Below are 18719 nucleotides of genomic sequence, written 5' to 3'. Positions count from 1 at the left end.
GAACGGCAATGGATATTCCAGACAAGGTCGTGACAAATTTGAAGAGCATAATGATAATAACAGAATAACAACAGCAGAAGCAACAACAAAGGGGCCTTGTATAGTTTTCCAATATGGAACTGCGACAATAATTATATTAATTTGACTGGTTTCTCTTGACAAAGGTGAAAAAGAAAAAAATGTACCTGAACAAAAGTCATCATGCGACTTAAAGAAGAGAATGAAGTGTACCAAACGAGTTTATGAAGTGGGCGAAAGCTAATGAGCTACTCGTGAGCAAAATGCAACGTCAAAATTGAAAGTTGCGGGCTGGCACGCACACGAGCTGGTCATAATTATCTATAATTTATGGGAACATCTCTGGCAAACAAACCTCGGAGTTGACAAAATCAACGAGAGGCAATGCGTGTTTCCTGATTGTGCATCATTGACCTCAAGTACGAAGCTTCTATCAATTTTGTCTGGAGTTCTTCCAACTCTTTTAGAGATGACACTAAATTGAAATCTCTTCAGCGACTAGAAAAAAAGATAATGATAATGAAAATAAAGATAAGGCATTCACATCCCTTCTTACCTTTGGGACCGTAAGGAGGACTAGCGTTGTTTTACTCAATTAAAGGATATCAAGAGGAAAGAGGACATAATTGGAACAGCATTCTCCAGATAAACAGAGCGCTCTTGGCAACTAATTTGTATTAATATAGGTCCCTCAAAAAAATCAAACCAACATCTGGGCGGATATTGGAATGAGATCTCCAAACGGATGTCATTAAGATACCATTGGGATAGACACCGTCTCTTTCCCTCACTCCCCCCCCCCCCCCCATCTTCAAATCCTCCTCTCTCTCCCGCGTCTTTCTCCCACCATCCTTTATCGAGGCGCGCCAAACATAAACTGATGCCTTCCAGAGGACAGGGGGATATATAATTGCATCTCCTCCCTGGAAGATGATACGGTGGACTCGGGAGGAAATGAAATTTATCACCGGCTCGAAGAGAAGGTACACCGCTAATGAAGATGACTTCTTCGGAAGGCCATTGTCAGGAGTGTCAACAAGCGAGGATAACGAACACTAAGAAGGAGTAGTCGGGAGGAATTCAATTCTGTGCGGAAAACAACAGACATGCCAAAGGAAATATCGAAGGAAGAGAGGGAGAGGGGGAAGAAGGGGGTCGGAAAAGAGGGAGGGGGAGGGAAGAGGGGAAGGGGACATAATGGGATAATCATGATGATACCACTATATCATGGCTTGGTTCATGATGACTGCCTGACAGAAACGCCATAGTAAGTCCGCAACACGTGGCTATAAACCTATTCCAATCTGAGATATTCATTCCGCCCGATTCTCTGTCTGTCTATCTGCATGTCTGTCTGTCTCTATCAATCAATCAATCAATTCTTCTAATTATCTATCTTTCTATTTATCAGTCTATCTATCTATCTATCTATCTATCTTTCTATCTATCTATCTGTCTGTCTGTCTGTCTATCTATCTGTTTGTCTGTCTATCTATCTATCTATCTATCTATCTGTCTATCTATCTATCTATCCGTCTGCCTGTCTGTCTGTCTTTCTATCTATATATCTATCTATCTAACCATCTATCTGTATATCTAATTATCTATCTATCTGTTTGTCTGTCTATCATAATCCTTATCCACTTATCTATCTATCTATCTATCTATCTATCTATCTATCTGTCTGTCTGTCTGTCTGTCTGTCTGTCTGGGTATACATCATATTGGCATAAATGCATATAGAGACAGAGAGAGGGGGCAGGCATGCTTTTAGTTATTTAGGTGCTTGCGAGAAGTTGGGCTTTGTTTAAGTATATCATACTCATTATGAGATTGCTATTGATTTTCAAATAATAAACTGATAGAGGTTGTATCAGTACATCATCAAGAGCGTTAGCTTCCTGTTGATACTAAATTTGGCTTCGTCGAGCCCTATCTAATGAAGACTCGAAAACAAAGACTGGCCCGTAGAGGGCCTTATCCAATTTCGACGTAATGCGAATTCATTAAAAACAAAACACACACACAAAAATGATTCATTTTGGTCCACTTTAGCAAGTTTTTCTCCTCAGAGAACAGAGTAATCTTTCGAAGTTTCTCTGATATCTTTTTTATATATATATTTCTGTAGCAGGACACCGTCTGAATTATTTCGCTGCTTCGCACCGACAGACAATAAAAACAAGACGGCTTGAGACGGAACGTCGCAGCGAGGCAGACACGCTTATTATCGCAGGAGGCGAAATCGAGAGGCGAAATCGATGCAAATTAGGTCTCCAGAGCCGAGGACTCTGCATCTTGGAAGTTTATTATGCAAACACGGACTTCGCATTCCGCTTGAAGTATATGATAGGACGAAATGAAGGGAGAAGAGGAATCATCTCTTCGGCTTGTTAAAATCAAAGGATGCGGAGACCTTTAGCGGGTCAAATTTCTTCAGAGATAATTATGATGCAGTCATAAATCAGATAAATTGAGAGAAAGACAGAGGGAGCAAAACAGGATGAGGGGGAGGGAGAGAGGGGAATTGGGTCCAAGGGAGAGGGGAAATGGTTGGTTCGAAAGAGAGAAAGATTATATTAAGAAGAGAAAGAGATATACTGCTTGAGAGAATATACATTTAGTGGTATTCACAGATAGAGAGAGAACAATGATCCGAGAGTGAGAGAAACTATCTATGTGCGTGAATGTGTGCATGTGTATGTGTGTTTGTTTGTGAGAGAAACAGAGAGAAGAGAGGGAGATCGAGAGAGATGGAATATATAAATATATATAGAGAGAGAAGAAGAGAGATAGAATATAGAGAGGGAGAGGCGGACATGTATAGATCGTAATGAGTTATGGGCCGTGCTAAATAGCATCAACAAACAGGAAAGCAAACAGCCAGGGGAGCACTTCTGGCTGCCGAAGAGTCTTTCTGGAGGAACATGATATACCGCCAGTTGGCATGGCGACCGCGGCAGTGCGTATATCTACCTTTCACTATTTGTCTGTCTGTCTGTTTCTCTCTCACTCTCACTCTCGCTAAACTTTTGGTAAAAGGTCAGTTGGAAGGGCTCTTGGGACTTTCTGAGCCCCGCATACTTTGGCAGAAGGACGACGCGTCGCGACGGTCGAATGAGGGCCGTTAATATGGTGGTCATCGAACTTTATGGGTCGTGGAAATTCTCTAATTAAAAGAATTATTACATGCTCTGAGTTATATAAGGAGCGAAAAGCTTCTACTACATGTACCATGTAAACTTTTATATCAATGTAGAATAGAAGCCATAAGTAGGCCGCTTGAAAAACATCTTGGTATAATAACATTCTTGGTATAATAACACATAATTAGGAATATAGCGACTAAGGGTGGGGGGGGGGCCTTTAACTCTCAGTGCACCCATTAATCATGCACTGTATCTTTTGGTCAGTATAAAGTTAGTGGAAATCTACTGTGCTGTGGCAGATTTTGTATTAACCATAACTGACAAACACAGGAACAAAATTATACTTTTGTGGGAGCATCGATAGCGGGTCAAAAATTTACACATCTATATGTTCTACGCTCACAGAAAGAAAAAGAGAATGGTATCACGTTCACAAACAAGGGCAAGCATCACAACTACAAAAAAGCACATCATCGCCTAGTAAGAGCAAAATAATGTAGAACTGTTTTCAAACAGAATCCTCTGACATTCAGTCTTTATATTTTTCGTCTTTCGTAACATACTTGAATCACAAGAAAAAAATATAGACCTCGATGGCCACGATATTACGAACGATAGGGACAAACAAATATCATTTTGTGACGCAGTTGTTGCATAACCAAAGCTAATTTCCCTGCGTACGTACCGTACATATTAAGGAAGAGATACTCATCAGCAAGACTGTCTAGATCATCACAATGTTACAATTATAATGCAAAAGATGAAAGTTCGAAAATAAAATGTCCTGTTCGATTTGCAATCAACCGCTGCTAGGAAGGACTATTAACTCATCTCATATCTACCATAGATTTCAAACGGCTTCGCCCGATTATACTCTTCACAGTTCCACAAACAACGATAAAGGTTCCTGCGACAAAAACAATTAATGGCATGCGGTGATTTCGAGAGCGTTACCAACTAAGGCACTAAAACTAAGTCCCTATATTTTCATTTTCTCCGAAATATAATTATGAATTTGATTGCTCGTTGTTTCTGGCAGAACATATTCTGCTTCTCAACCGTAACCTTCTTCCCTATCGCCATCATCTTCTTTCCATAATGACCATCATTACCATAATCATGGTGATTATGACGTAGACTATGATTACGATGACGCAGACAATGATGATGATGACGTAGACAATGATGATAATGATCATGACTGTCATTTTCGTTAATGATAGAAAAACAGCATTGTAGCGTTGAATTCATAAACGTCAGCATGCACTCTATGCAGGGGCTTGAGTGGGCAACCTGTACGGCACAGCAGCCTGTTGACACGGGGAAGGTTCGGGGCAAATCTTTCGTGGTCACTTCCCCAATTTACGCAATACCACTTTGAGACACTGAGTATTACAAAACAAAAGCAGTGAAATAAGACATTTCTCTCAAACCTTTAGTTCTCTTTTCCCTGCACATAGGATATAGATTTGCCACTTTGTTTGATCATACGTTTGGCAATTTCAAAGTACAACTCGTTTCCTTTCAGTGTGGGGATATATATATATATATATATATATATATATATATATATATGAATATATATATATATATATATATATATATATATATATATATATATGAATATATATATATATAAATATATATACATATATAAATATATATACATATATATATACATATATTGATATATCATATATATATATATATATATATATATATAATGTCACAACAGAGGAATGCATTAATTGCCAATCTTGATTTTAATTATTCGCACTGTCATCCATGACGAAGGGGGAGGACCTCCGAAAATTCGGATTTTTCATTAAAATCAAGATTGGCATTTAATGCATTCCTCTATTGTGACATTATTATTGCTATTTCTAGTACTGCCAATACGCGGAGCAACAACAATATATATATATATATATATATATATATATATATATAATGTATGTATGTATGTATTACAATGCGTGAGAAAATGAATAATACAAAATCACATTTACGGAAGAAATATGTGACTCCCGTTCTTATTCAATTCCAGCATCGATCTCTTATTGTACTCTTATTCGTAAAGAAACCACCCTCCTCACAAAACTTCGATGCACGATCATGAAGTAATCCAATAAATGAGCATCCAGCAAGCTGTTTGAGGGAAAAATATCTAATGTAATAACCTCGCCTCTAACTACCACATTGGATTGCCGAGCATAAAATACAAGCATGGTAATTCAATAGACATTCGTATATATTGTGAAGTTCTCGCGTTTTTGCTGCGTAAACCAACACACCTATAACGTCAGTAGCAGTCCCATGATTGTTAATTGGAAGGCAAGACAATCGCACTGATTTAATTCACAGTTTTTTTTACTGGTGAAAGCTTTTTCTTTAAATGATAATTAAGATTCAAATTACAATCGATTTTTATTCATTCTTCCTTTTTTATTTTTCTTGTTGTTGTTTTTTTTTAAATCAGAGGTGGGGATCCAGAGCACATGAGGTAGGGTTGATATATGTTTTAATTCAACCAGCGTGGACATTGACAGATATCGACGTAATTCGCATCCCCTGCGGTACACGAGGAGTGCAAGATTGCTATTTTCATTCGTTACGTCGTCTCCAATCTCCACTGTTTATTTTCTATTACTTTTACTTTTTCTTGTTGTTATCGAGCTGCGGGTACCGACTTCCATTGATAACGCAGCAACGTCACTGGGAGTTTGCCGCAGTTTACCGCACCACAATCACTTGAGCATTATAACTAATATGCAATTTTTTCTTATATGCTCGAACGAATTGCATAAGAATGTACGTGTATTAAGTAGCATGTGTAATGTATGCTTATGATTTACTCTGTGTTATGTTTTGTTGGAGGAAAAATGAGAATGATAAATAAATGAATTGAATTGAATTGAATTGAATTGAATTGAATTGAATTGAATTGAACTGAATTGAATTGAATTGAATAGAATAATGTCCGAGTGTGGGTTTGAGCGTGCATACAGTAAATAAAGGGGGGGGGGCGGAACGATGATAGCAAGCGTGTGTGCGTGTGTATGGGTGTGTTTGGGTGTGTCGGGGGAGGGGGTGGTGGGGAGGACGGGGAAACTGGTCGTGGTTGGTATGGTCAAGGGTCAATGCACCTTTGCATGTCCTCCCCCACCCCCACCTCCACCCCCACCCCCATCCCCACCCCCAATCCAATGGAAAGAATCTCGGGCAGTGTCGGGGCAGAACCTACGAAAGTCACGGGGGTTCTTGTGCTTCTTTTTCATTTTCAAACCTTTTATTTTTCGCTGCCCCCGAACTTTATAAAGATGTGTATAATACACCTATTTACTGTGTACTCATTTCTTTCAAGACGACAGGAATTCTAAATGAAGGCAAAGGGAGCTTATGAAGTTTAAAAGAATTTAATAATGTCATGAATGAAGTATCAACCATTAGGTGATCAATCGAGGAATCATCCACAGTAAGTTTGAATCTTCAGTAGCCATTGGCAGCAGAAACAGTAGATTAGCTATAAAGTAGGACGTGTATTCTTTCCACCTTGAACCTCGAGTCTTTTGAAATGTCTAAAAACCGGAAAACGCGTGGTATGTGTAAAGTGGCGTGACGTGAACAAAATGACCCCATTCACATCTCGCAATGCCGATATGACACTGGAGACCTAATTATTCCAATAAAATGAAGGGTGGTATACTAGTACCTCAAGGCGTTGCTGCAGTGATTGAGATGGTGACTGAGCGTGATTTACGTCGTGATGTCCTCGGGATAAATGAGGGCATGGATCAATCGATGACACGCAGAGAAGCGATTTGTCGATGACAGGGGGTTAATGATTCAGATTCGGAATTATGGTATTCGCGTAAATTACAATTTAGTGATCTGGTTTTCATGGTGACAGGGGATCGATACTTATAAGACTGCACTGCGTAGTTTGCAAGAAAAACAATGAAAACAAAAACAACTCTAAGCTGAAAATTGAGGGAACTCCCCAGTGAGAACTGCGTGGCTCATTACATGGTTCGTTTCTACGCTTGAAGCGTGAATCTCAGAAAATCGTTACGGCTGATAATAACTTGTCCACCATGTTCATGATGTTTTTAGTCGGAGGTTTAGGTAATTGCTATCTGACTGACTATATCATAGTGACAAGGCTAAATGCAAACTTTTTGCCTCCGCCTATACCGTGTATACACAGAGAATACTTGTAATGTGGAAGGCGGGCATAGGCAATCAAGATAACAGGTATATTTTCAAAGCAATACAATAATCGCGGAAATGAATACAGAGAAATTGCAATCGACGAAGACTTTATCGATCGTCTGCATGATCGCGCTAAAATTCCGCAAAATAAGGGAAACCGCTTGTTGCATAGAACTCTGCATCCATGGAAACGACAACTGTAAACATAACTTTCACAGAATCGTTTTGCTGGAGAGGCATTCATTCATTATCAATAGAAACGATGGCTATAGAATTGATCGGATCGGAGCATCCTCTGATTAGATGATTAATTCTACAGCTTGTGTTTCATTATACACTAAATGAGCGCTCGTCTTTTCGCCGAAAAAGGAATACACGCGTAGTCATTCTCTTTATTGTGGATCACTTGTTTTGCTTTTGTTTCTATTTTTCCTTCTTGGCTTCATCTTTGTCGATGAGACAGAGGGGGAAAAACCCCAATGTTTTTCAAAATTGGGAGAGAAATTGCTGTCTATCAGACGCATCCGTGATATTATCACCGCACGGAATTCAGCCACACGAGCTTCAAACTCTAACAAAAGTTGGCGTCGCTTGCAACTGATGAACCCATCATTTCTATTATGCCCATTTTTTTTCTTTCTTTCTCATATTTGTTCTCACCGTCCATTTGATGGGTTGCATCCAACGCCTTTTCTCCATGCACGGATGGCACGTGACCATACATGTCGCTGATGCATTAAAAGCTTTAAAGGTCGACACCCATATTTGCCACACAACGGCATGAACAATTTACTGATGACGCGAGTTTACTCTACAGTGGGGTAGGAAATTTTTTTCAACAGCGCAGTTATTTGACGAGATAATGTCTATACCGCGTCGGAAAAGAGCAGCACAGAAACCCATCATGGTTTTCATTACCGCCATTAAGAACACCGTTCGTGTGTATTGTGAGGGTGGGTATAGTAGTGTGTTTGCATGTGTCCGCGAGTGCGCATATATCCGCTTGTGTCCGCGTGCGTGTGTCTGTGTGCATGTCGTGTGTTACAAAGATAAGAGATCATTTTGACGTCATTTCATTGGAGAGTTTCCTTGGGAAACTGGTATATCGAGAGAATAATCATCAAAATTGAAATCAGTTCTCAAATCAGACAGGAAGATAAATCTCCCCCCATCCTCAATAAGATGATGATGCGACCAACATACACTGTTGTCTTCATTTCAACGTTTTTAATTTTCTTGTGTCTGTCATTGCGGCGACTACTAGTAATAGACATACGAATTTATAATTCATTATCAAAATAGTGAAGAGAGGCTAACAAGCTATCAAAGCTCACGTATAATTTTTCTGTTCTTTTGTTTTCATGGTTTTGCCTTTAATTATTTCCCCTATAATGTCTTGTTTTCAGTCCGTAAAGATTTTCGTGCCTGACTATCTCCAATGATCTCCGTGAGTGACAAATTTTGTGTGTGAACATCTACGTCTACGCAAGATAGTAAACTAGGCGAGCTCGCCCAATACCTCCTTGGTCTATGTGTGTGTGTGTGTGTGTGTGTGTGTGTGTGTGTGTGTGCGTGTGTGTGTGCGTGTGAGTGTGTGCGTTGTGTGTGTGAACACGTGTAAGAGTGCGTGTTAAATTTTTAACTATAATTTGGCAACGTGTAACTACCGTAACTAGTTTAGAGCTGATGGTTTAATAAAACGCTCTCCTTCTGCAACCTATAAATTTGGCCGTATATAAACTTCAGACGGTGTTGATGATAAATGACAAATTTGACGCGGTCTTATTTCCTTTCCGTCTAAAAAAGAGTGGGCAAGGAAGAATTGTTAAGTATTTAGTGCCTCTTTGCATTTATATTACCGTTTTCTTGTAACTCCTGAATAAATTGTCCCTAATCACCTCCTTACTTACATTCCCTGTATTCTTTTTTTCGGGGGGGGGGGGGGGGGATAGGGGGCGGGGTAGAAATTGTGTGCTAAAAAAAAAACAACAGAATCAAACATAAAATTTAAACAGTGTGTCTGGAGAAAAGAAGAGATGGTAGACCTAAAAATCCCACTGTTCTTTGTCATTTAAGTCAATTATGTTTTACAGAGCTGCAAATTTAGACTTCTGTTTCTGGAAGATACGCACACGTGTGCTCGACGTCAAAAATATTCGATCTACTTATCGGTATGCACGTCACGAAAAGATAATTATCAAAAAACAAATTAAAGAAGAAGAAAAAGAGGCATGATTCAACATACCAATCAATGAAACACTGATTTCGTGTCTGGGTTTCGTCTGGAACCATCACTTTCTCTCTTTTTTTTTTCATACCAAAAGTTAAACCGACCAGCGGAACTTAACAAGTAATAAATTATAGAAACATAAAGAGATAGATGATGCATAGTCAAGAATAGAAAGCATTATGTTCATTTACCTTGGTGTAAATATATATATGTATATATATATATATATATATATACGTGCATTTTCTTATCTCCCAAGAATCACTATGCTTTCAAAGAATTGACTATCGTTGCTGTTGTTCCTGGGTATAACGATGGTGATGTTACTGTGTTGTGACATGATTGTTCAAAGCGAGAATACACGCTGTCTGATTTTCTAACAGCAGTCGGACGTTTGGAAATTCAAATGCGACATGAGAGACGCGTCGCACCAGGCTGCAGGCCCTGGTGCATGATGAATAATGTGCAATAAACACGATAATTTTAATGATACATGTAGGCTTGAGAGTGGCAGCAAAGAAAGGGACGAGGGGGGTGGGGAGAAGATAACAGCGATACAACCCAAAAGGAAAACAGATAAAAAAAGAGAGAGATGTTCGGCAAAAAGATCACGTGTCGACTCGCACCGGGAATTCTGAAAGATGTCAGACTGATACGTGATTCCGAAATGCCAGATGGGACTATTATTTACAGATGGCTGCCTTTTGAAATGTCAATTCGCAGAGATGGAGAGAAAAAGAAATACCAGTCACCTCACCGAAGTCTTCAGAAACTTGTGCAAATATTCGTCACTAAAAGTCTAAGTAATTTCAGCAGCTGCCGGGATCGCTGCTAAAGCGCCCCGGCACACTGCAACACAACAAAATTTTATCTTCAAAGCAGTCAGTGAAAGCGACTGGTGTTGAGTCTACAGATAATACGTTTGAGCTTCATTTGAGAACACCCAGAAGAATAACGCAAGAACGAAAAATAAAACAAAACAAAACAGAAAAACACACCAAAATATATGCCCTTGGTTCTCTTTGGAATTACGAAAATGTGCTGGACAAAAATTTTAAGTAATGATAAATCACAAATCTTGTAGGTAGAGAAACAAAACAGTGCATGTCTACCTAGAAAACTAATGGGGCATACATGCTATACAGCCGATAGTATACTCTTTCGGATGCCCTTACATGCATAGACAGCTATAATTTAAAGGGATCGTATAGTTTTGGTTGAGACCTAATTTCAAGTTTCATTTTTTGGTGAGATAATGAGAAACATCTTATGAAATATGAAAGAGCATGTAATTCCATGAGGAATTCAACGTTTATTTGATGACAATTGGTTTTGAAATGGCTGAGATATACTGTATATGTGTGTGTGTGTGTTACCGGTGTTGTTTTTAGTTATTAATTTCCTGTGTGTCAAAACAGTGTGAATCTTTGCAAAGAAAAAACAAAAAGAAAAACAGAGTGACATTAACGCCTTTCTGTTCGCCTTTCGCCGTGCTGCAGCAGCAATTCCCCAAATTGTTTGACTCAAATGAGCTTGGCTGGGAAAAGGATTCCCCAAGGAATATCTCCAAAACACATCACACACACACACACACACACACACACATACACACACATTCACAGGCTTATTTACAGATACAAAAATACACAAACACGCACACGTATCTCGAAAGACGTTGACACTTATAAAAGTCGCACGCAAGAGTGAAATTGGCACACGACGTAAATATTTAAAAAAATGCATATATTAACAAACAGATTCCGCAGTAGGGCTCCATTACCACCAATGCGTGACACATCCCGCTTTGCAGTAACCGTAGTTATGTCATGCATGGAGCGAGAGGGAAATAGAGACGAAAGAAATATATTAACAGAGAGACAGAGAGGATGAGGTGACAGAAGGGAGATGAGTAAATATACTGCGACAGACATACATGTATATATAGAAGATTTCAGGGTAGACAGATAGAAAACGAAAGGGAAAGAAAGACACGCTGTAAGATGAATAAATTAAAGATTTGAAACTAAAGAGTTCCATGACATTTGCTCCTGCGACAAATGCTCCCATGAAATAATCATCTACAAGCTAAGCCAAACATACATTCTACCCACAAACATAACCCTAACAATAATCATAACCCTCACATGAAACTAAATTTAAAACCCTTGCACAACCCTAAACCTAACCCTAAGCCTAACCTTTAGAATAACTTTATTACACCCTCTTAAAATACATAACAATTAACAACAAACAAAAACAAAGGCAGAGAATGAAAAAACTTATCAATATGACCATTAACATCAATAGCATTAATCAGAGAAGATGAAAAGTCCGTGTACATTAAGATGATCTGAAAAGATGTATGAAATACCGGATGCAGCCAAAGTAATTATCTTCCTATCCATGTGTCAAGAAGTATACGTTTTTATTTCAGTTGAAATCAGAAGCATTTGCTATCATAAATAAACACTGACTTTACCTTACTTGTGAAAATATGCTGGAGATAAGCCCGAAATAGCATTTGAAGAAAAAAAAATACAAGCACTTGTACAGAATCCTTGATAGAAGGGCATTTCTCCTTTGATGATATGCTTCACTAAAAGTGCTTTCATTTTTACATCAATATCTCTCAAAGCTGGAACGACGGAACGAAATGAAAATGTCTAATCCTCGCAATACACTTAAAAGATCGTTACGAGAATAATACGCTAAAAATTTCAAATGTCCTTGCATTAATGGCATCCTAGGAGCGTCATGTATGGAAGACAGATCAAGAGAAAATATCGATATTACATCCGTTTCAATGGATGACGATATATTATCATTGCACTGAAATAACGTTCTGTTTGTATAAGAAATGGTCACCAGTCTTCAAAGACTGTTAATGCAGCGATCATATTCCACTTGTGACTAAGGACATTACCTGTCAAGTGCGATGGAAGTGTCAATTTGTACCGTTCCTATTAGTAAACAGTGATATATTATTACGGAAGGAGAGAGAGAGAGAGAGAGAGAGAGAGAGAGATGAATATATAGAGCGAGAGAGAGAGAGATATGAAATACAGAGAGAGGGGAGGAGAGGAAGAGATAAATATACACAACGAGAGAAATATGCAATACAAAGAAAGAGAGAGGGGGGAGAAAGAGAGAGAGAGACAGGAACGATCGAAGAAAGAAATGAATTGATGAAAGTCATTACGATCTCGATGACACTCCATAGTTCAAAATGTAATTTCGCGTGGAGATTGCTCCCAGAATTCAAATGACAAAGATTCAATAATATACTCAAGAAATAAAGAGAACCTGGTGATGACGGCTTGAAAACATAGTAGAAGAAACAAATAGGAGTGGGAAACAGGGATAGCAAGCGTGTGGGACAGAGAGACAAACAGGCAAATATATACAATTAGGAGATATAAAGAGAAAACAATATCATACTCTATATTAATTCATCAAGAAAGAGGGGTTAAAATAAGTTGTTCATCAAGAGAGAAATGGGATAAATTATGCCTATCGTTGACACTACGCAAAGAAGTATACGGATATGCATTTCTGGAGAGAAAAGTAAGTGAAGATGCCAGAACGGGAAATAAAATACGGGAAGGGTGAGACAAACAGATATATAAAGAGAGTGAGAGAAAGACTAAGATAGAGAGAGAGGTAAAGATAGAAAGATAGATAGATAAATAGATAGATAGATAGATAGATAGATAGATAGATAGATAGATAGACAGACAGACAGACAGACAGACAGACAGAGAAACACAAAATTCATATGTGTAAAGACGCAGCTGCCAAGTTAGTGACAAAGTCTGCCTCAAACCAGTGATCAACAAAACCACATCAACCGACACCGAGGGGTAAAAATACACCCCCCTTTCCTCCCCCCCCCCCCCCTCCAGCCCCATCCCATCCAACGAGCGTTTTTAGGGTACATAGATTCAGCACGGTAAGAGACAGGTGAGGAATGCTCCCTGGAAAACAATCACACCTGATAATTGATTCACAAAAATCGCCGAGCTATCCGTGTCAGCACCTCGTCTTCCAGACGACTGACAGGTATAATCTTCCCCAGATGTGAAAACACTGGGGTTTGTTTTTTTTTTCTTATCCCTTCTGTGCATAAGGCAATAAAAAGTCAAATGGAAATAATGGAGGTATATAAAGAAAAACAAGGGCATTTACGTAGAGGTGGCAATGTTTCGGGTAAAGAGAGTGAAAAAAGCCCCGCGATATTAAGATCGAAGAAAGTGACAAACACCTAAAATGCTTTAATACCTAGTCGTTTTTACCTAAGTGCTTCGACGGATGATTGCTCCCATGATATTAAAGGAAGACACACAAATACACACATACAAACGCACACAAGCACACGCAGACACACCACTCATAACAGATCAATCACTCCTTTTATCATAAAGCAAAGGTCTGACGTCATAACTCGCTTGCATCAAAGTCGCGGAAATTGCCCGCTAAGATACATGCATTTTGCCGTTCATTACATCATACGCAAAGTGAACACACCGTGATATAGCCCCCATGCTAAAGTAAACGCTATAATCTCCACGATCAAAAAAGCACATAATGCGGTGTGCAGCAGTACGCAAGTCAGGGATGTACATCACGTGTGTTCCTATTGAATCCTATTGCCGAAAGAAATAACCGTACAAGTCTACTTATTACCATAATGAAACAGCTCTTCTTATCTAGTACAATGTCCTCAAATGTGATATATGTGCCTGTGTGTGTGTGTGTGTGTGTGTGTGTGTGTGTGTGTGTGTGTGTGTGTGTGTGTGTGTGTGTGTGTGTGTGTGAATATTCATCACCTAGAAGCAACATGTAATTGAGATGACCGTGTATAGTACATGCAACAAAACAGAGCCATAGATACACTATTCTACACTCATTTCGATAAACCTGTAAGAACACGAACACCTTAAGATACAATTTACCCTTAATTCCTTCTTCTTTCTATGAGGATGATAATTATTCGAAGAGTGTTTCTCTGTCATTGGCATATTTGAAAACAACAACAACAACAACTTGCAGCTGATGACACCAATAGTCGCCGGTCATTGACCTTCAGCGAGTTCGCACCGCCATGGGGAAGACCTGAGCTTGCAAGAACACCTGTGCATTGACAGACAGATAAGAAGTGTCTCGCGTTGTTTCTGCCCTTCAGGAGAAACTTTATCGAGCTGCATTTGAGCAAGAGAGATGGAGTAATGTTATGAGAGGCAATGTGCGCATCTATATTACTTTCGATAGAAGGAGTTTTGGCGCCAACTCACAGTTGCGGCTGCCGCGAGAGAGTAAGATAGTCCGAGAAAAATTAACGAAGATCGATTTTATGACTGTTGCAGCATCTGACAAAGTTCAGACTCATTCGGAAACGACAAAGAGGAACCAAAGTGGTTATATCCGTCCTGGCTCGTAACTCATGCGCCTTTTGTTTTGGGGGAAGCTACCACGCCTCACTGCGATTGATATATTATAGGACTGAAGCAACATGGTGCGACGGTTTCGATCTAAAGTGGATTTCGATTTGGATGAGGCCAGTGGTATTTTCTTCCACCGCGAACGAACATCAAACAACGAACCATGACATTCGAATGAGAGCCGTAACGCACTGCACGGTAAGGAGACACGATGTCAAAATATTTAGTTTGCCGCCTGAAGAGAGAAAAAAAAATACAGAAAGAACAGAGGGGCTGGAAGACGACGGAATGATAAACAGCGACAAATCAAGACTGACGTAACCAAAGAGACTAGTGCTAATGCGCGCTACCGACCAGCGGCGTTGTGATAGATACGTGCACTGGGAATTCAAACGAGCAGCTTCGGAGGTACCCGGATTGAGAAATCTAATTTCGAAGCGGCTCCGATTTCTCAACCCCTCTCTTCGATCAATAAACACAGTACTTGTGCAGAAGCATGTGTGGAGAAGAATGAGAAATGGAGAGTGGATGGGTAGGGTGGGTGGGGGGGGGGGGGTGGGAGGGGAAGAAAGAAAACGATCGAGACAGAGAGAAGATGAGCTCGACATGCCTTACTGGAGGATGAAAGTGGTTTTTGAGGAGGAAACAAGGTGCCCCTGATTGCTTCTCTGGCACGGAATGATTGCAGTTTACATGAGAGTTGAGCAGGAGTTATTGCAACTGCACAGTTTACCCTTCTTTAGCCGCTCTGAAGGACCTAAATCTTCGTTTGTCTTCTTGAAGGTAAAAATCTTGGTAATTGTGAAGTAGATCTTTCACTTGACAAGTACTACTACTACCACTTCTACTACTACTACTACTACTACTACTACTACTACTACTTCTACCACTACTAATAAAAATAATGATAATAATATATAACAATAACAATAATATGAGTTATTTACCCAGGGTAGCCTCTTCAGTGTTGCCACTGCTCTACGAGAGGGCCCTGCCATTATCATTGCCCTAGCGTTGCCAGGTACCCATTTATACACCTGGGTCGAGAGGGACATGGTGGGCAAAACATCTTGTAAAAGGGAGTCAAGAGTCTTATCCACTATGCCACAGCGCCCCCTAATTATGAGAGAATGATAGGCGGATGGAGGATCATCCGTTAATCTGTTGCTACTTGTTAGCGAAGCAGAGATAGCGGAAATTCTCATACGCCTCATCCGTTCAGACCGTGTTCACAGCTATATGAATTATTGTCAGTCTAATCCTGACAGCACTGTTCAGCGCCCATGGATGCAATTACATTCATGTATCAAGCTGGGGGGGGGGGGGACAAAAAAAAATCAATTTTCAAATTGCAAAACATCTCGCTGGAGCACGCAATCACCATAGTTACAGCCGCTATACTTCGGATTCCAATACTCCACCAACAAAGGGATCTAGGAAGAGATGATTTCCCAGATACACCAGTATACAAACGACTCCACATAATTTGCATCTAAATATATATGTAACTTCAATAATTTGACCTCGATGAGCTATCTGCACGCCTCTGACATACCACGAAAGCGCGGCAACGAATCATTCATGATATTGAATTGAAAGGGCAGTTGTCACAACACGAGTTTTAATTGGTGTATAGCGAACACTCGTATGCAGTGCGAGAAAACAAACCAACCAACAAACAAGCAAATAAGCACACAAACAAGAACGTGGGTCATTCATCATCTTGAAATCGAGGTGAGTTCAGAGATTAATCGCAAAGTGCTCTGGCTTTCATTGACGAGGCAGAATATTCTGTGTATTATGACAACGCACAGATTTTCAGTTTTCTTTCTCTATTTTTTTTTCTTTCCCGGCTGGCTACACTCTGTGAGCTGATGATTAACGTGCGAGTGGCCTAAATTGACCCGAGAATACTGGAGAGAAGGCCGCTTCTATTCTCGAATCTCAAAGACGAACGATGGGAATACACAAGCTCGATTTCTGTGGAAGAAGCGAGGAAGGAACAGACGATATTTGGACTGTCGTTGGACAGGAATGACTAACTGATTACAAAAGAAGCACACTTGAGCTGCACTCCTTCTCTCTCCCCTCTCTCTCTATCTCTCTCTCTCTCTCTCCTATTTCTCTTTCCCATTCTCTATATATCTATCCATCTATCTATCTATCTATATATCTATCTATCTATCTATCTATCTATCCATCCATCCATCTATCTATCTATCTATCTATCCATCTATCTATCTATCTATCTATCCATCTATCTATCTATCCATCTATCTATCTATGTATCTATCTATCCATCTATCTATCTATGTATCTATGTATGTATGTATGTATGTATGTATGTATCTATCTATCTATCTATCTATCTATCTATATGCCTGTCTGTCCGTCTACCTTTATATCTGTGATAGATTATTTCTTTCGAAGGCTCCGCATTTTTTACAGTACTACCCCACCTAAAAGCATGTTCTATCATAGTAATCGAATTGCGAGTCAGTCGATGACATCATCAGAAATGCTGCTGCGCAGTTTCAAAAGCACCTGGTAGTTAAGCGGTGTCGAATATATAAACCCGTGTCTTTCCCATTATTCTTTTATACTCTTCAAATCATGATTACACAACCTTCTGGTTGCAAATGAACCCGAGGAGGTTCAATAATGTCAGTGATCGGGTCTGATTAACCCAGGGCATCCTCCCAAACGTTAGCACTCCTCTCCTAGGGGGCCCACCCATTATCATTACCCCAGCGATGCCAAGCACCTATCTCTCTTCCCGATGGACATAGAATCCGGTAATTGACGACGCTGTGACCATGGGGTCGCTATTGCAACAGGTCATTATTTGGGGGCCATTACTTTCTATTTTAAGGCCAATAGACGTAAATTCGTGCCTCGAACATAACACGACATGAGAATAACAACCCAAACGGTCGTCACAGACACAAACACGCCATCGGAGAAGGTATAAACATACTGGTCTTACCTAACGTTTTCGTGCCGTCTGATGTAAATCCGGTTGAACTGTCCAGTATTCTTTTTCCCCATGTCCATGACCATTTCGTCCGCTACGTGCTTGGGGAGGACGGACAGTAATAACCCTTCCTAGAGAAGTGGGTTATAACACCCAAGAGAGGAGGGCAATAGAAAGCAAAAAGAAACAAGAAGACGCGGGTTAATAAGAATTGTTAGCTGCTGATTTTCCAACCAAGAGGAGAAAAATTCAACTCCAAATCTAGCTCTGCAACCCAGTAATACCCAGGGTAAGTTTCCACTTCAAAGCTGTGAATAACCATGAAGTTTTGCGCTCTTTTTTCTTTTCTTTTTATTATCCGGGAGCAGCTCTGAAATGCCAATGATGTTTTCTTCTTCCTCCGCAATTTGAATCTTTTATACAAGGATGGAAGGTACTTTTATTATTGTCTGTTGAAATGAATACAGAAATTTGCCCTTAACTAGCGTAGTAAAATGTCATGATTTGTACGTAGCATAGGTGTGTATAATTGTCTCGTGTATGATCTGTTTTTCGCGTGCTGTTTTGTTGACGCTTACTCAAATTTTGGGGGATTTTCTTTTTCATTCATTCATTCATTCATTCATTTATTTTTCATTTCCAACAGAAACATATAAATATTATTACAGAAATTGAATACAAGTACATAGATTTCATCA

General features: G+C 39.6%; 1 protein-coding gene across 1 annotated transcript in view; it reads right to left on the bottom strand.

Annotated features, from left to right (window-relative positions):
- Positions 1–18719, bottom strand: part of LOC139724641 (adenylate cyclase type 3-like) — a 56242-nt gene that overhangs the window by 18837 nt on the left and 18686 nt on the right. The window contains exon 4 of the mRNA XM_071635774.1: positions 18034–18152. Within this exon, the coding sequence (XP_071491875.1) occupies positions 18034–18152 (119 nt within the window). The remainder of the gene's footprint in view (positions 1–18033; positions 18153–18719) is intronic.

The sequence above is a fragment of the Diadema antillarum genome, unplaced genomic scaffold (genome assembly GCF_040938485.1).
Source record: "Diadema antillarum isolate AM-2024a unplaced genomic scaffold, OU_Dant_1.0 scf00000225, whole genome shotgun sequence".
NCBI lineage: Eukaryota > Metazoa > Echinodermata > Echinoidea > Diadematoida > Diadematidae > Diadema > Diadema antillarum.
Note: the sequence above shows the minus strand (reverse complement) of the source record. Positions and strands in the feature narration are given on the sequence as shown.